Source organism: Antechinus flavipes, chromosome 3 (genome assembly GCF_016432865.1).
Source record: "Antechinus flavipes isolate AdamAnt ecotype Samford, QLD, Australia chromosome 3, AdamAnt_v2, whole genome shotgun sequence".
In the NCBI taxonomy this organism is placed as follows: Eukaryota; Metazoa; Chordata; class Mammalia; order Dasyuromorphia; family Dasyuridae; genus Antechinus; species Antechinus flavipes.
This window is the reverse complement of record NC_067400.1, coordinates 531,796,391-531,812,787: the sequence shown is the minus strand read 5'-3', so window position 1 is coordinate 531,812,787 and position 16,397 is coordinate 531,796,391. Positions and strand designations below refer to the sequence as shown.

At 34.1% G+C, this 16,397-nt stretch overlaps 1 protein-coding gene across 14 annotated transcripts in view; it reads left to right on the top strand.

Moving 5' to 3' along the window:
• The window catches only part of DLG2 (discs large MAGUK scaffold protein 2), a 2,591,935-nt gene that overhangs the window by 1,814,614 nt on the left and 760,924 nt on the right, over positions 1–16,397 (top strand). For all 14 annotated transcript variants that reach the window (XM_051987236.1, XM_051987235.1, XM_051987234.1 and 11 more), the window contains one exon: positions 2,110–2,234. In XM_051987236.1, the coding sequence (XP_051843196.1) occupies positions 2,110–2,234 (125 nt within the window). The remainder of the gene's footprint in view (positions 1–2,109; positions 2,235–16,397) is intronic.

Below are 16,397 nucleotides of genomic sequence, written 5' to 3'. Positions count from 1 at the left end.
AGGCTTTTTCTGTCTTTGATCCTAAGGTATATGATCCAAATCAGGGAGCAAAATTAGCACTGTGACCAATTTAGTGACTTCAAAGAACTGCAAATTGTTTTCTAGACATTTGGGCAATTTCACTTTTCAATGAGTGAATTTGCATTCTCATAGCACTCCAGAGCAGATTTTTTTCTCTCTCTTATTATTTTTCCACTTTGATGGGTATGAAGTCCATATGAGTTATTCTAATTCTTATTTTTTTCTTATTACTAATCTTTTGTGATTTTTCTGTATATCTACTAATAGTTTTCATTTCTCTTTTTGAAAAATAGTCGGTAGTTTAATCTTTCTTAGAAAGGCAACATGGTAAAAGAAGAATAGACAGTAGAATTGGAATCAAAATATATAGAATTCAGCCCATTTTACCACTTTTTAAAATCAACCATGTAAACCAGGAAATATCCCTGAAGCACTTTGATACTTTGTTTAATCACAGGCAAAATATGGATTATAGCATTTATATTATAGCATATAGACTTAATGTGAAAAAAAGAAAGGTACCTTGTAAATTAAAAAGCTACATTTTTATATATGGCAACAAATTTAAAGGACAAACCTTGGAATCAGCAAAAAAAGATCTATATTCAAGTCTAACTCTATGGATTGTGGACAAGTCTATTAACCTCTCCATTCCTCTGCTTTCCTATAGCTTTGAATATTTTCTTCTATATCTTTCCATTCTTTACTTCTATAACTTTCTAATACTATAAATTATTAATGAATTATTGTGATCTTTATTGATAGGAGCTTTCTCACTGGGAGCTCACTATATTGATCAAATCACAGGTCTGGACCTGAAAAAAGTGATAGACACATAGATAGATACATGGATGATTGGTAGACATATTATGGTTATATATACAAAAGAGTTGATTTTTAACTTTATAGCTGTTCATTGTATTTAACTCCCTTTTAATTTTACTAACCTTAAAAAGTAAAGAATTACACAACTTGATAAATTTCAAATGATCCTATAATAACATCAAATTCCTCAGTTGATATTTTGGCTTACTTTTTCTGTTTATTGGTTTTACTTCATTTATAAGTTTTATCTGTACAATATTGTTTTCTTGATACCTGTGAACAGACCCTCATCAACCAATTAATCAGCAAATGTATGTTGAATAGAATATCCTCTTTCAGATTAAGTTCTGAGAGCAAATAAGAATTTTTGTGCTAATTATAGAAATATTTATTGACATTATAATACTTTCCAGCAATTTGTAGTATTTTAATGGGATCTTTCTTCTTTAGGGAAGGAAGGTGGATTCTCTTAAGTCAAAACAAGGCAACAAACATTTATTAAGTCCCTTCTATATTCTAAATTCAATGCTAAGCACATACAAAGAAGGGGGGAGTCTCTGCTTTCAAAGAGTTTACCAGAAAAAACAAGCAAATATCTATATCTATATCTATCTATATATATACAAATAGATAAATAATAAATTTGAAATAATCTCAAAGGGAGGGCCCTGGAAAATGAAATCCATCCTTAAGGAGCTTGATTTAGTGACAAGTACTAGATGGTAAATCGGTTGCCACTTCTTAGTTATATAATGATGGATATCACTCAACATCTTTGCCTTCACTTTCTTAATGTCTAGGAAAAAAAGAATTACACTTAGGATGCTTGTTGCATAGGAATATTGTATAGAAAGTGCTCTGCATACTTGAAAGCATTGCATAAGTATGAATTATTAGTGTTGTAGAACATACATAAATAATATAGGTTCCCCAAAATATATATTGAATTAGAAGGACTTGCCAAGTCTCAATGAACAAATCATTTAACTGTTTCTTAAGAATGAACATTTTAAAATACCTATCATCCTAGAAATGAGTACCCCTTTTATCTTTCAAATAACTTTCAGAATTGTGAGAGAAGAAAACTCTCAGTCAAATGTTATTCCCTGACCTCTAATTTGTTAGCTGACAGCCAGTGTTCAAAACTATTATCATCCATTTCCCAAGCAGAATAGCAAGTTGATAACATTGAGGGAAAAGAGAAACTTTAGAGAAACCAGGGTCAGTCACATCATTTCAGTTTCTGTTAAACTGTTTCTACAGGGCAATTCTGGGCTGGGATTCAGCATTGCTGGAGGTACAGATAATCCCCACATTGGAGATGATCCTGGAATATTTATTACGAAGATTATACCAGGAGGAGCTGCAGCAGAGGATGGCAGACTCAGGTAAGACCGGAGGGTACAGTTATTTGGAAAGAAAATCAATCTCATTGAGGAACCACATTTGTATATGGACTTTCCAGAACAATAGTTTTTTGGAAGAATGTCACATGGAACTAGAAGACAGCCAAAGCAGACTTTCTAGGGTGACTGTCAAGATTTTACAGAAGGATTGAATGGGAACAGGACTTTAATAACTGGGTTGTATGACCACATTTTTTTCAATGGTTCAAAAGTATCCACATTTCCAGTTATAAACATTCTCTGAATTTCTACTCATCATACCAGCAATAAGTATTTCAAAACATATATTCTATGCTCTGCATCATGTTGTCTGCTTTATGAATAGAGAGAAATTGTGAAATAATATGTCTTCAGGGGGATTATTTTCTTGCTTGGAAGATGACATATAATGATTCAATGATACAAAACAAAATTAATTTAAGGATAAATTAAGTGGGAGGAGCATATGTTAGCAAATAGGAAGATTGATGAAAGCCTATAATAAGAAAACTTGTGGAGAGAGAAATGTATGAATTTATAATGAAAGAGGCAAAGGAGCATCTGAAGTAAGCAGATCAATAGATGAGGCATTGTAGAATGAAAAGACCTCTGGACTTGCAATCAAGGAAGATAAGGGTTTGAGTCTCAGCTCAAACTTTGAAAAAGCCACTTACTTTCCTGGAGCCCCAGATTCTTCATCAGCAGAATTGGAATAGGATTTGTACTACTTACCTTGTACAGTGTCCAAGACATAATAGATCTCTAAATAAATAATTGCTCATTCCTTTCCCTTTAAATTTTGTTTTAGAAATGTTAGCTCTTATATATACTGGGGAGTTCACTCCACTGGGAAGCAAAAATCCTGGCTTCTGGTTTTGACTTTGTCATTGACTATCTTTGCAACTTTGGACAAGTTAGGTAGGCTATAGGGTCCTCATTTTCAACAGATGTAGATACTAAAGTTTAATTTTACAATCTTGAAGTTTACCTTCAGTTCTAAAATTCTAGAATTCTATAAATCAGGACATGAAAATGGAGAAGAGCAAGGGAGCCAAAAGTAACATTTTGGGAAATTGAGGAAACCATCTTGTTTATGGCATAGTGCATGGAGTACTGCAATTGGGGTCTGGAAATCCAAAATTAAAAGCCTTCTTCTGATACTTAATAGCTGTGTATCTCTTGGCATGCCATTTGCCCCCTTTCAGTCTTAGTTTCTTCATCTGTTAAGTAAGGAGTTTGAACTTGAGGACTTCTAAATTCCTGTCAGATCTAAATCTTTGATTCCATGTTTCTTTGAGCAAGGCAGGAATCAAAGAATTACACATCTGTGGTATGATGTGTAATGAGATTGTCTGTAATAGAGTGAGACACTATGCTCAGCCATCTGCTGGATACTGGAGGACATCAGAAGATGTCCAAGTTCTTGCCCTCCAGAAATGGTCTTTTTAAGGAGTCATGGCTCATACCATAGGACAATTGGAGGAGAATATAAAATAGGGAATGATCATAACATAACTAAAAAGAGTGATGTAATTGGGAAAGGATTTATTGAGGAATACTCAAACTGGGCCTTGAAGATGATGGGTGCAGTGATAAAAAGTAGTGGGGTTAGAGAAAGAACAAAATAATAAAACTACAGAAACCTGGCTTCTAGCTTCTCCTCTACTTTTACCTTATGGGCAACTTTGAGCAAGTGTGCTACCTAATCTGAATCTTCCTTCTTCCTCTATAAAATGAGGATGTTTATACTAGATCAGAGATGACCACCTTTAGTTTTTGTCCTTGAGGAAATATTTGTAAAACTATAGATGCAAATTGTCATTTGCTAGTAAATTTACTATTAGATTTCATTGATTGAGAATATGTCTAATGACAAACTTCCTATGTATTAAGTAAGCTTTTCAATGAGTTTGTGTTATATTCATCATAATGGCATCTCCATATATTTGAAGAATACTAATACTCTTCAGTGTATTAGTCACACACACATAAATGTGTTACATTATTCGGTTGGTGCAGGTATAGTTCATTATTATGCTGAGTCACACTGAATACTTTTAGGAGTTAATTAAAGATAAAAATTGACAATAATATATACGGAGAGATAAAGACAGACAGAAAAAATAGAGGGGAAAAAAAGGGAAATGAAGAAATGTAAAGGAAACAGAGACAGAGAGATACAGAGATAGATTTTTTTGGATGACTTTTAAGAAGTCTCCCACAATCACAATCTTCTAAGAATCTTAAACTAAATGGCCTCTAAGACCTTTTCCTTCTCTAATTCTCTGTTAGCCTAAGATCTAGGTAGCTGTTTGCCTTGTTTTGTTTTTTTCTCTCCTATTTTCCAAACAATGGCAGCTAACAAAAACTGTTTTTGGGTCAATTTCAATAGGAAATGGGGATTGGGTTAATAAAAGAAGGGATAGTCCCACACTGCTACAATCATTCTAGAATATAGTAATATCCATTCTCCAGAGAATCCTGACCTTCACCTCTACAGGAGTTCAAATAGAGATGAGGGAGAAAGGAAGATTTGGGAGTTGAACTACTGAAAGAACCCTGTGTTTCACCTTGGCAGTTAGGCTTTAATTGTCTTACTCTGGAGTAGGGATCAAAATACAGTCTATTTTTGTACAAGCTACGAATACAAGCTAATAATAGTTTTTGACAATTTTATATGCAATAAAACTTTATTTTAAAATGCCAAAACTATTATTAGCACTCAAGCAGTACAAAACCAAGAATTTTGCTGACCTCTGCTTTAGAGAAGCAAAAGGTTCCTCAAAGAAGACGTTCTCTGGAAAGTAGGGAAATATCCTTAGAGAGTTGAATAGTGAAGTGCATAATAGAATAACTAGTACTGGAGATAAAAAGGCCTGAGTTAAAATTTGGATTCATACATTTAGAAGTATGATCCTTGGCAAGTCATGTAACCTCAATTTACTTCATTTCCCTCATTTCCCTCATCTGCAAATTGTCAATAACAATAGAATTTACCTCCCAGCATTAAGAACAAATGAAATGATAATGGAAAAGGGCTTTTCCACAGGTTCTGGCATATAGTTAGTGCATTATAGATGGTAGTTGTGATTGTTGTTGTTGTTAAGTACCATCCCCCTACATATGTTTTAGTGCCCTGAAAAGCATTATTTGCACAAGCCTTCTTATGGTTATGTCTACTCATTTGCAAGCTAGCCAAGTAATATGCCTATACATATTTATATCCTCAACAATTCAGCCTAACACAAGATTTCACACTTAGAAGATGTTCATTTAATTTGGAAATTAATTATAGGAAGTCATTTTAGTTTAGTAGCACCTGCCAGAACATATAACATATTGATTTAGCTTTTGTCAAACCAGGACTATCTCTATACAATAAGGAAGACTCAGGTGATGACTTTAAGAAAGAAAAGAATCTTTATGGCATTATGCATGACTTGTCTACCTTTTTTGCAATTGCAATATTGTTTATATGAACTAATGCTCAAGCATAGGGAAAGGCTGTACAGAATTTTCACATTAAAGATTCAAAGGAAAAATTTGAACTGTGATGCACTAAACTCCTTTTACAATTTCATTCTTATAGAGTAGGAAACCATTAAGCCTTGTACAGATCCAATTCTTACTTTAGAAACAAAATTTCAAATTAAGAAGTAACTTTTAAAAAACCATTGACTCTCACCTCTATTCCAATATATTGATCCCTAGAACAGCCCATATAGCCAATCAAGGATTCCTTGTCTGAATAGTTGGTAAGAAATATAATTCTTTAAAGGACCTGTTTCACTTCTTGGTAAACTGCTGTATAACAATAATAAATATTAAGCCCTTAGTGTAGGCAAAGTTCAGGATATATATCCTGATGGAAGTTAAAACTTGTGAAAAGACATCATACCTATGTTCCAGGAGCATTCCGTTTAGAAAATATTCAAGTATTGATTGGAAAAATTTCTCCTATAAGTACAATTTGTGTCCTTATAGCCACATGTAAATGTACTCAGGCAAAGTGAAATATTCTGTGTACAAAGTAATACCAAAATGGTGGAGTGCAAGTTGTGAATGACTTGCTCTTCTCACTAATTCAAGATTACTCTGAAGGACTTATGATGAAAAATGCCATCCATACCCAGAGAAAAAACTTGTTATATCTGAATACAAATTGAAGTATATTTTTTAAAAACTTGAAAAATTTTTCTTGAAAAAAAATTTTTTTTTTGGAGAGGGTGAAAGGAAGATAGAGATCTCTGTTTTCTTTCACAACATGAATTTTATGGAAGTTTTATGCAACTTCATATGAACCTTCTCAAGGGAGGGGACAGGAGGTTGACGAGAGAGAATCTGGAACTCAGAATTTTAAAAACACATTTTAAAAAATTGTTTTGCGTGTAACTGGGAGAGAATAAAATATTAAATAAATAGAAACATCATTAGAAAAATCAAAAATAAAAATAAAGCCACATGAAAATTATGACAGTTTCATTATTTGAAAATGTCTCTTATCACTCCATTTGACTTTTACCTCTCCATTTCCCTGTTTCCTCTTTTGTAATCTTTATAGCACTCTTATCTCCCTTCTTTTAATTGGTCATAATAGAAATTTGAAATATAATTTTTGATTTTATTTATATTTTTCATAAAATTTTGAATCCCCAGGTCTTAATTTAAAAAGAAAAGAATTAAGCATTTTTTTCAGTTTCTTTTTTCACAAATAAAAATTCCAAATAAGCTAAATTAATGGTCTTTGTTATTTGAATACAGCCTTCAATCTTTTCTATGAGTCACTGGCCCTCACTGGGGAAAAACAAAAAGTTTTCTTAGTTTTCTGGTAAACTATAATTCAAACGCAATTATATAATCATGAACTTAATAGGCCTTCATTCAAGGCAACAGCTCTAAGGATCCTGATACTATATTTGTACAGATGCCAATCCTAGCAATAAAAAAGGAATTTATTTGGAGATATATCATTTTAGGAATTTAGGTTCTTTTTTTAATATGTTATTATTCTGTAATCTAAATGGTACTCCAAGGGAAAGATAATAATGAAAAATTAGAAGTATCAGGAGACTGACTAAGAAAGATAGGATGAAAGAAGAGCTAGTTTTTTTTTTTCTTCATAAATATTTTCTCCTCTAAATTTAAAGATGTTTCTACTAGGTTATCTTATATAAAGCTAAATGAGTATTTTTCTTTGAGCTAATACAAATAAAAAAGTTCACATTTGTATTTAAAAGGTGAAATATACATATACACATACACACTCCCACATATTGCCTCTTTGACTTGTGGGAAGGTGCTCCTTCTCTCTGAGTCCCTATTATCTCCTATGGAAGAAGTTGTACCAGAACAAGAGTTATTAATCCTGGGGTTCATTGACCCCTTAATGGTCAGGTCATGAACTTCTGTCATTAGGAATCTATGAATTGGATCACTTGAATAGGAAAAAAATATATATCTTTATTTCAATATAATTGGTTTCCTTTGTAATCCTGTGTATTTTATCTTGTACATATTTTAAAAATATGAGCTTCCCAGACTGCCAAAGAAATGCATAACATAAAAAAGGTAAGAATCCTTTGCTTAGATCTTTCAAATTTCTTTTGGTTCTAAATATCCTAGAGGTAGAGCATATTTAATGGTGTTTTGTGAGATAACACAAAGATTTGTTGGCTTTAGGAGAAAATCTGCATTTTAGATTTTCATAGTAATATGTGACTCCAGCTTTAGCTGATCCTTCAAATCATTACAATTAAAGATTTAGAGTTGAAAAGACTGAACCCAACTCCTCTCCCCCTCCTTCCCCCCTTCCCCCCCATTATACTTTTACATTTGAGGAAACAAGCATTGAAAATAGAAGTGACTTAACCTCGATGATATAGGCTGTAACTGGCAGGATTGGGATTCAAAACTTGGACTTATTAAGTCAGAACCTCAGTTCAACACAAACGAATACTCTTAACATTTATTTTGTGTCTACTCTGTGCAAGGCGAGGTGTACCTCAGGAGAGGTGTAAAGGTACTTGTGAAAAAAAAGTCTATAACACTATAGGGAGGAAAGTTGTAGATCTATGAATTTGAGACATTTGAGAGATGAAGAAGCCCAAAGAAAGAATCCAGGCCAAGTGTTACAATAGCTTTGAGAAGAAAGAGATTCCTTTCAGATGGGCCATGAAGGAAATAGAGAAGCTTTCATAAACTAAATTACAGCTAAGTTGGGCTTTGAAATGAAGTTCCAAGTAGGAATGAAGGGATGTCCAGTCATGATATGAGCAATGATCTGACCTAGCAATGGTCTGGACCCTCCAGAAAAGACCTTATTACAGATTCTGAGAACCGTTATTGCTATTTCATTCAGGGAATGAGCTGTTAAATTTTTGCCTCTTCTTGGTTGAGTATTGACAGAACCATACGTAACAAAAGAAACATGTACCTAGTGGGGAAAGAGAAGGCTATTTGTCACTTGAGCCTGGCAAGTGACAAGATTTAATTTTCCATTCCCTCTCTGTGGATATTTTTTTTAGTTCTCAATCCTCTGAAAGAAAAGCTGTCTTCCCTTTGAGTCCATATCTGTATTTTCTCCCTTTATGTCCTCAAGTAGGAATTTTCTTTTACAATTCTGAGAGACAGACATTGACTTTTTTCTGTCCCTGCAATTTTCTTTGTGCTTATACAAAAGATTATGTGTGATTCAGCAAGGGAAACTATAGTAACTTAGGTTTGATTCCACTAATTCTGAAGGTGATTCTAGTTTTCATGGATCAGAGAGTTGGAAAGTACCAGAAAATTGTGATGAAATGATTTGCCCAGCACACCTTACTTTACAATGGAGAAAATTGAGATTTAGAGAATTGAAGTGTTTTGGGCAAGGTCATACAACTGACCATAGGTAGAGCATCAGGTCCACCTGTCCTCTGCAAATGCATAGAGAGTTCTGCTGCCCTAGTCTCACCCTGAGCCCAGAGTTCTTGAGTGCTGGTTAATGTAGTGCTTAGACAAAAGAAGGGGAATTAAATAAAAAAGTGAATAGAATGTTGGGCCTGGAAGCAGGAGAAACTAAGGCCACAAATGTAGCCCCAGACTCCAACTGTATGATCCTGGGCAAGTCATTTAATCGTATTTGCCTCAATTTCCTCATCAGTAAAATGAGCTGGAGAAGATATTTTAGTATCTTTTTCAAAAAAATCCTAAATAGAGACACAAAAAGTCCACAAGACCTGAAACAAAGGACCCAACAATAACAGACTGAAGAAGGTTTTGCTAGGTGACAAAGTAAGACATAGAAAGCTTTCTGAGGTCTGAAAGTAAATCTCACCATTGAACTGCACCACTTTGAATGCTATCAGATTAAACCATTGTAAGCCATTAAGTGTCTAACCTTATTTTAATTTCCTATCTAATTGCATTTGCATTGTTGAACCAAATTATAGTGATAACACTAAATTGCTCATTTAGAAGCAAGGAATTTGAATGCCTCAGGAGACTAGTAAGCTTTTCTTATAGTATGACTTTGTAGGATGAGAGAAAACTCTGCTTGGGGTCTGTCCCTCAGGAAGTACCTTTGAAAAGGAGCTTTTCTTATTTTCCAAAGAAAATGGGGCATCCTCCCTTCATCTACGATGCATTAGAATGTCTTGGAGGTTCTGAGTTGGAAACAACTTCTCCTTCAAAAAGAAATATCCTCTATAAACTGGGTTCTTAGCCTTCACTCCATGAACTCGCAAGAGGAACATGAATAGAGTTCAAGGAGTCTATGAATTTGGATGAGAAAAAATTGCAACTTTATTTCAATGTTATATGTTTCTTTCATAATCCTATATATTTTTTATGCATTTAAAAACATTCTTCTGAGAATGGATCTGTAGGTTTCACTAGATTGTCAAATGAGCCCATGACACAAGGACCCTTTCTTTGCAAACAGCCTAATCACAGTAAGTGTCCAAGATCTGCTTGAAGACTTCCATTGATGACAATCTCACTACCACTGGTGGCAACTGTCTCCTCTTTTAAATAATTTTGGCTGCAGGAAAGTTTTTTTTTTGAATTGAAATTTATTTCCCTTTAACTGCTATTTGTGAATCCTAGTTCTTCCCTTCAGTTAGAAGCCTTTGATTCAAATCCCACTACTATTTCTTATTATCATGTAATCCTTAAAAAAGTCATTTATTCTCTGGCACTCATTTTTCTCATCTGTAAAATTAATGGAATTAAATTGAATGATATTAAAGGTTCATTCTTGCTCTTAATATATGATCCCACTTGAACAGGCTACATTGTTTGCACTGAAGATAAGACAAACTTTTTAGACATTTGAAGGCAAGAATCCTGCACTATCTATGTCACTTAGGGGTTTGATTCCAAGTTCAGTTACTATTAATCTGACTTTTACCAATTCAGTTTACTGAATTTCTTTTTTAATCTAATAAATGAATTAGTTTTAGCATACCTTCCCACTCTAACATTCTATGTTTTAAGTTCCTTCCAGGCCTTATATTCTATGTTATGACATAAATAGATCCCTCCCAGTTCTAATATTATACAATTCCATGATCTGTGTAGCATCATTTAAATCTCTTTATTCTATAAGTATTATATAATTATTTCACAGATTCATACATTCAGTTATAAAGCTGCATATTAAGGTATTTCACATTGGTTCTCACACATTCAGGTATAAAGTTATATATTCAGCCATCAAGATGATTCCCTTCTAATTTTAGAGTGGAAAACAACTTTGTCTTCCTGAATGGTAAAAAAAGAAAAAAAATAACCATCTTCACTTGCTCTTTTCCTTTATAGATATTCAGCTTTAAAAAGGATTATGCTTTGAAAGGATAATCATTTTGCTATAATCAGAAACCAATGAAAGAGCAGTCAAAGTCAAGTCCCAAAACCACAAAGAGATCCTTAGAAAACTTCTAAGAGCCTAAAACAGTGAGTTCTGGCTTCATATGAGGCAAAACATCAAAAGGATAGTCATACTACAAAGGAACATCATTAACTCTCTTCTTTTCCATAGTTAAAAAGACAGGAAAGGGGATTGAGTTCTGCCCTATCATGAGCTTATGTTCTATTCATAGAATATCAGATTTATAAGTGACTTTTGAAGTCATATAACCTCGATGGGTTAGGATTTGGTTTTCATCACCAAGACCTGAGTTCAATTCCTGGCCAGGAAATTAGATTTCTGGGATTGTAATCTCCAGGCTAACTGAACCAGGAAATAATGACCTTAGAAATGTAGCCTTGCTGCTGATTAGTTTTAGGCTTCAAGCTATCTTGTTTTAAGAATGGTGTGTTTTTACCTCTATATTATATTCATTTATATTTGTTGTCTTATTTTACATCACTTTACCTTCTGGGATGCTAAGTCTAAAAGAAAGCCTGTTGTATTGACTTCTCTTAGTTTACATTTTAATGGTCAAATGAAAGTTGTCTAACTCCTAACTAGACTAACCTCTATATCATGAAGCTAATAAGTTACTGTAGTGAAATGCCTGTTTGCACCTCCACTTCTTTATTAACTCCCTTTTGAAATTTAGCCCACTAGTCAATGGCATAATTTAAAAATTTTTTGCCTCTTGATTTAGAGATGATCTAAGATTATAAATTCTTCTGAGATATCTCATGACATTAATCTAGAACCCCTATATTTTGGGGAATTCTGCTCATACATCTAACAATCTGATCCAAACATGAGCAAGAATTCTCTCTACAAATATTCCCAGTGAGTTTGATAAGGGGGGCTTGAAACTGAAGGGGGGATCCCAAAACTCTCTCTGAAACTTCTTTAAGGAGAAAGTCTCCTTCAATTCTGGCCTGTGGAAAAGACCCCGCCCAAACAGCTTCATTCTGTTATCCTGAGGAAAAGGGTACCACCCATACTCACTACTGATTGAGCTCCCTATTGAGATGGAGATTAGCCCAGAGACACTCATTCAATTCCAAGATTCTCTATTCTGATTCCAGCTCAAACTGGAATCCCCCTTAACCCCCATCAAGAGCAATGCCCAGCTTGTATACAAGGCCTCAATTATAAAATGAGCTCAGTCCTTGTAGAGGACCCAACATGCCAGGAACCTCTCTCTTCTTGACATAAACTGCAACTCTCTGCCTGCTGAAATGATATTCTCTTTCAGCATTACCCTCTCTTTATCTCTTTCTCACTTATTTCTGTAACAAGACTTTATATCTCTCTGTCAGGATTTCTCTGCTAGAAACTTTACTTCTCTGTCAGGACCTTGACACCAAGGAATTCAGTCTTTCTATTCATGCATAGCAAAGGCTGACTTCCAATGTCAATAATAAACTTCTTTTATCAGTCTAGCTTTTGGGGGTCAAAAATTCCTTTTATAAAGGATCTTTGTGCTGCCAGAAAGGGTTCCCACAATTCCTTGCCCTGCACCAAATCCTAGGGGAATCAAGAGGACCCTGCGCCGAACCTGATCATTTGGGGACACAGTCCTGAACCTCCTCATTTGACTCCCTGACCTCCAGGAACCCTAAACCTCTTCACTGGTTCCCTGAACCCCAAATCTGCCACTAACCTCATCATTTAGTTCCCTGACTGGGAATCGAGGGGAGACTAACCTTATCAAGTTCAGCCTTTGTGGCAGAAGGAGCACCCAAACAATGTCATACAGTTCCATATTTTGAATATTTCCTTGCGTATAGTTTAACAAAATCAATATATTTTTGGACATTGGATTCATCTGTACTGACTAGATTTTTGTTTTGTTCCAATATCAACAGTGTAGGAGCATTCCTTCTATGAAAATTTCTTCTATCAATGAAAATTAACAACTAGTTTGTTTGTTTTGTGAAGCAGCTTTCTTATGATTCTCTGCTCTGATTATTCCTCCTCTATTTCCTTTCTCAGTTCTTCATCCATGTCATTTCCCCCATCTCCATCCTTCAATCCCTCTACCTTTTAAAATTTTCCCTTTTTCTGAAGGCAATACCATTCTCTTAATGATCCATTTTTCAATTTGCTTTCATCCTTAGCTTTTCACTCTCACTTATTCCACATATTCAATTTGCTACTAAATCTTGTCATTTCTACCTTTACAATTTTTTTTGGTATTTTCCAAATACAATGTTACCTCTCATATAATGATTAAATAAATCTTTACTTACTGGCCAATGCACACAGTATCCAGATGGAAGACTAAGAACAAAGTTACAGAAACACAGAAGAAGTATAAAATAAAGGGGTTGTGTTAGAAGAAGGGTTCATAAACTAAGATCCATTGACCTCTTGGTGGTGTATTTGGAGGACAGAGGAAAAAAAATACAATTTATATGTAAAGCAATTTATAACTCTGAACTTTCAGTTTTGATGTCTTTGGTCTTTTTAAGGAAATAGTTATTACTATACAACAGTTGCTGAAAGGAACAGCTTTTATTCTGGCTGCTTTACTGCCAAACTATTCTTTGATTGAGAAATAAGACAACATTGTACTTATTTCATAACATATATATATATATATATATATAATATATCATGTGTATATATGTACATCATATATCATATATATCATGCATAGGAGTGTATGCAAAAGTCCTTTCCTAATGTGATCTTCATATATATTCAGATCAGCTCTCCTGACTAGACCATCAAAGGCTTACCCCTTTCAAGATATACAGGACAATAAAGCACAAAACCAAAAAACTCCTGAGGATTTCCTTTCTATTATTCTGTAGATAGGCAGTAAATGACAAGGCAGATTAACCTCTGCTTTTCCAGTTAGCTTTGTAAATGAATAAAATTTTTTGTTTTGTTTTGTTTTGTTTTTGCCCTTCAGTCAGCTTCCAGCAGAAAATCTTTTCCTCCAGTCATTTCAGCTCTCAGCAGTAGATGTAAAACCTATCTTTCTCTAAAAAAGATGAGGAAGAAATGCAGGCTCTAAGCTTTTCTCCTAGTTTTGATGTTCTATGAGTTATCAATTCAACTAGATTCAGAGAGACTCAGCTCTGTTTAACCAAAGAGGACCATACTAATTCTTTATCCCTCATTCAGGTAGATCAGTCTGTGATCAGCTGTTCAAAAAGCAGAGGGTAGTATCAGTTCCTTTTTCTCTACTTTTTTTCACAGTGTTTCATTTATTCTTTTTTTTTTCCTCTGCCTTAAATCAAGATCTCTTTGTAAAATGTTTCCTATTTAACTTGGGGTGAAAGACCTATTAGATATACAAAAAAAGAGGCAATATATTTTCTCAGAGTTGTCAAAAATCTATAGTTTTCAGGGTAGTAATATGTAGATTAAATTCTGGGAAATTAAATCTTTGCTTTCAAGATTTTTTCCTCTGAAAGCTTTTTTTTTCTCTCAGCTCTTATAATTGTCCACATTTCCCCTCTTTTTTATAAATAAAAATTTCCAAATACAAAAGAGAAAGTCACTCAGGCAATAAACATTTATTGTCAACATGCAAGTAAGTTGGATTTAAATGAAGGAGGGCTGTGCAAGGTCACCTGCTTTATTTTCCCCTCCAGAGCCATCAGGGTCCAGTGGCAAGATACACATCAAACTGATTGGAAATGGCCCTGGATGAAATGGAGACCTTGGCCTTTTTTAAGCTAAGGTCTTCAACAAATTTTAGTTTGATTGAGGCAACACCTATTTAGTGATTAAAGTTAGGTATCAATTAAGGCAAAGAATCTCTTCTTTCACCTAGTCCAAAAAAATTCTAAATGAATGAATCAATGAATGAGTCTGGGAAGGGAAGACCTTCAGGGTTTCTGGCAAAGTAGAAATGACTGCTATTTACATTCAATCTGGGTCAGTCAAGACTCAAACTCAAAACAGTGACCAAATGAAGATTGGCCTAGGACCAAAATGTGGACCAATTCTGAAAAGGGTTGATGGCTAATTAGAAACTGCTTGGTTTTGGTTTAAAGCCTGGTCCTTAAGAAAGAAATTTAGCTAGTAGTCCCCAAGATATCTTGGAAATGTTCAGAGGTGCAAAAGAGAAAAAAAAATGCTTTTTCTCCTTCCCTCCTTCCTTTCCTCTTTCCTTCTTTCCTTCCCTCCTTTCTTTCCTCTGTCCACATAGGGTACCATACCCTTACCTACAGATGTTCTTAAAAAGCAGAAAGGGAGTTAGAGGTTGTTTAGTTTTGACCCCTCAATTTGCAGGTATGGAAATGGAAGTTATGAAGACAAGAGAATTTCCCAGTCACATAAATTGTGCGGACTAGAGGTGAGATAGAACCCATGTCCTATAATTATATCATTAATTTCTAGCATTGGCAAATAGATAAACATGAAGACCTATGTTAAAAAAAAAAAAAAAGTAACCATACTATGGGACATATTGAGGCAAGGATTAATCATAACTTTTATTCAACAGACAGCCCTATAACCAGTTCAGCTTTGCTTAGATTTTAATAGCCAAGATATATATTATAGCCCTGGAGTAATGATCAGATGACTTTCTATTTGTTTTTACTAGTTTCTATAAATAGCCAATAACTCTTCTAAAGTTTAGATTGGGGTTTTAGAGTTCATCTAGAGGATGAGTTCTACTGTCATTTATTCTGACCAAAAGTATTTGGACAATTATGTTTAAATCAGAATGGTTTGGCAAGAATTAAGGAGTCGAATCATATTCTAATTTAAAACTCAACAATGACTCCAGTTTTTAAATAACTGGAATACTTGATCACCACACTAAATCACATCATTATTTACAGAAATAAAAGAGCATTCTTAGTTTTGTGTGGGTATAGAATTAAAGTTTTTGCAAGGTAGTTTGACAGCTGGATGTCAGAAACATAATGACGCTAAAGCTTATTCTTCCCATCTCTAGCTCTTTTTATCTGGAAATAAGGGTTGTAACTTAAAACTGTTGAAACATCAGCAGTATTTTTTCCCAACAGAGAAAGTAACTGTTCAGGAATCTCAAGAGAAAAGCCTATTTTCAAAAGGACTACAAGCTAATTTTGAAGTCTTAGTAAGCTCAGGAAGTTTGGATAATATGTGAACTTTTTCTGTCATTGTAAGAATGCAACTTAAATCTTCAAACCTCAGAAGTTTGATTGTTCTAGTCTTTCTCTGGATGACATTGCTAAAGTGTGGTATGGTAAATTCAGTGAAAAAAAGGTCTTCTAGTGATGAGAAATAAACTGCTATTTAAGAGGCATGGTCAGAAAACTCAATATTTTTAT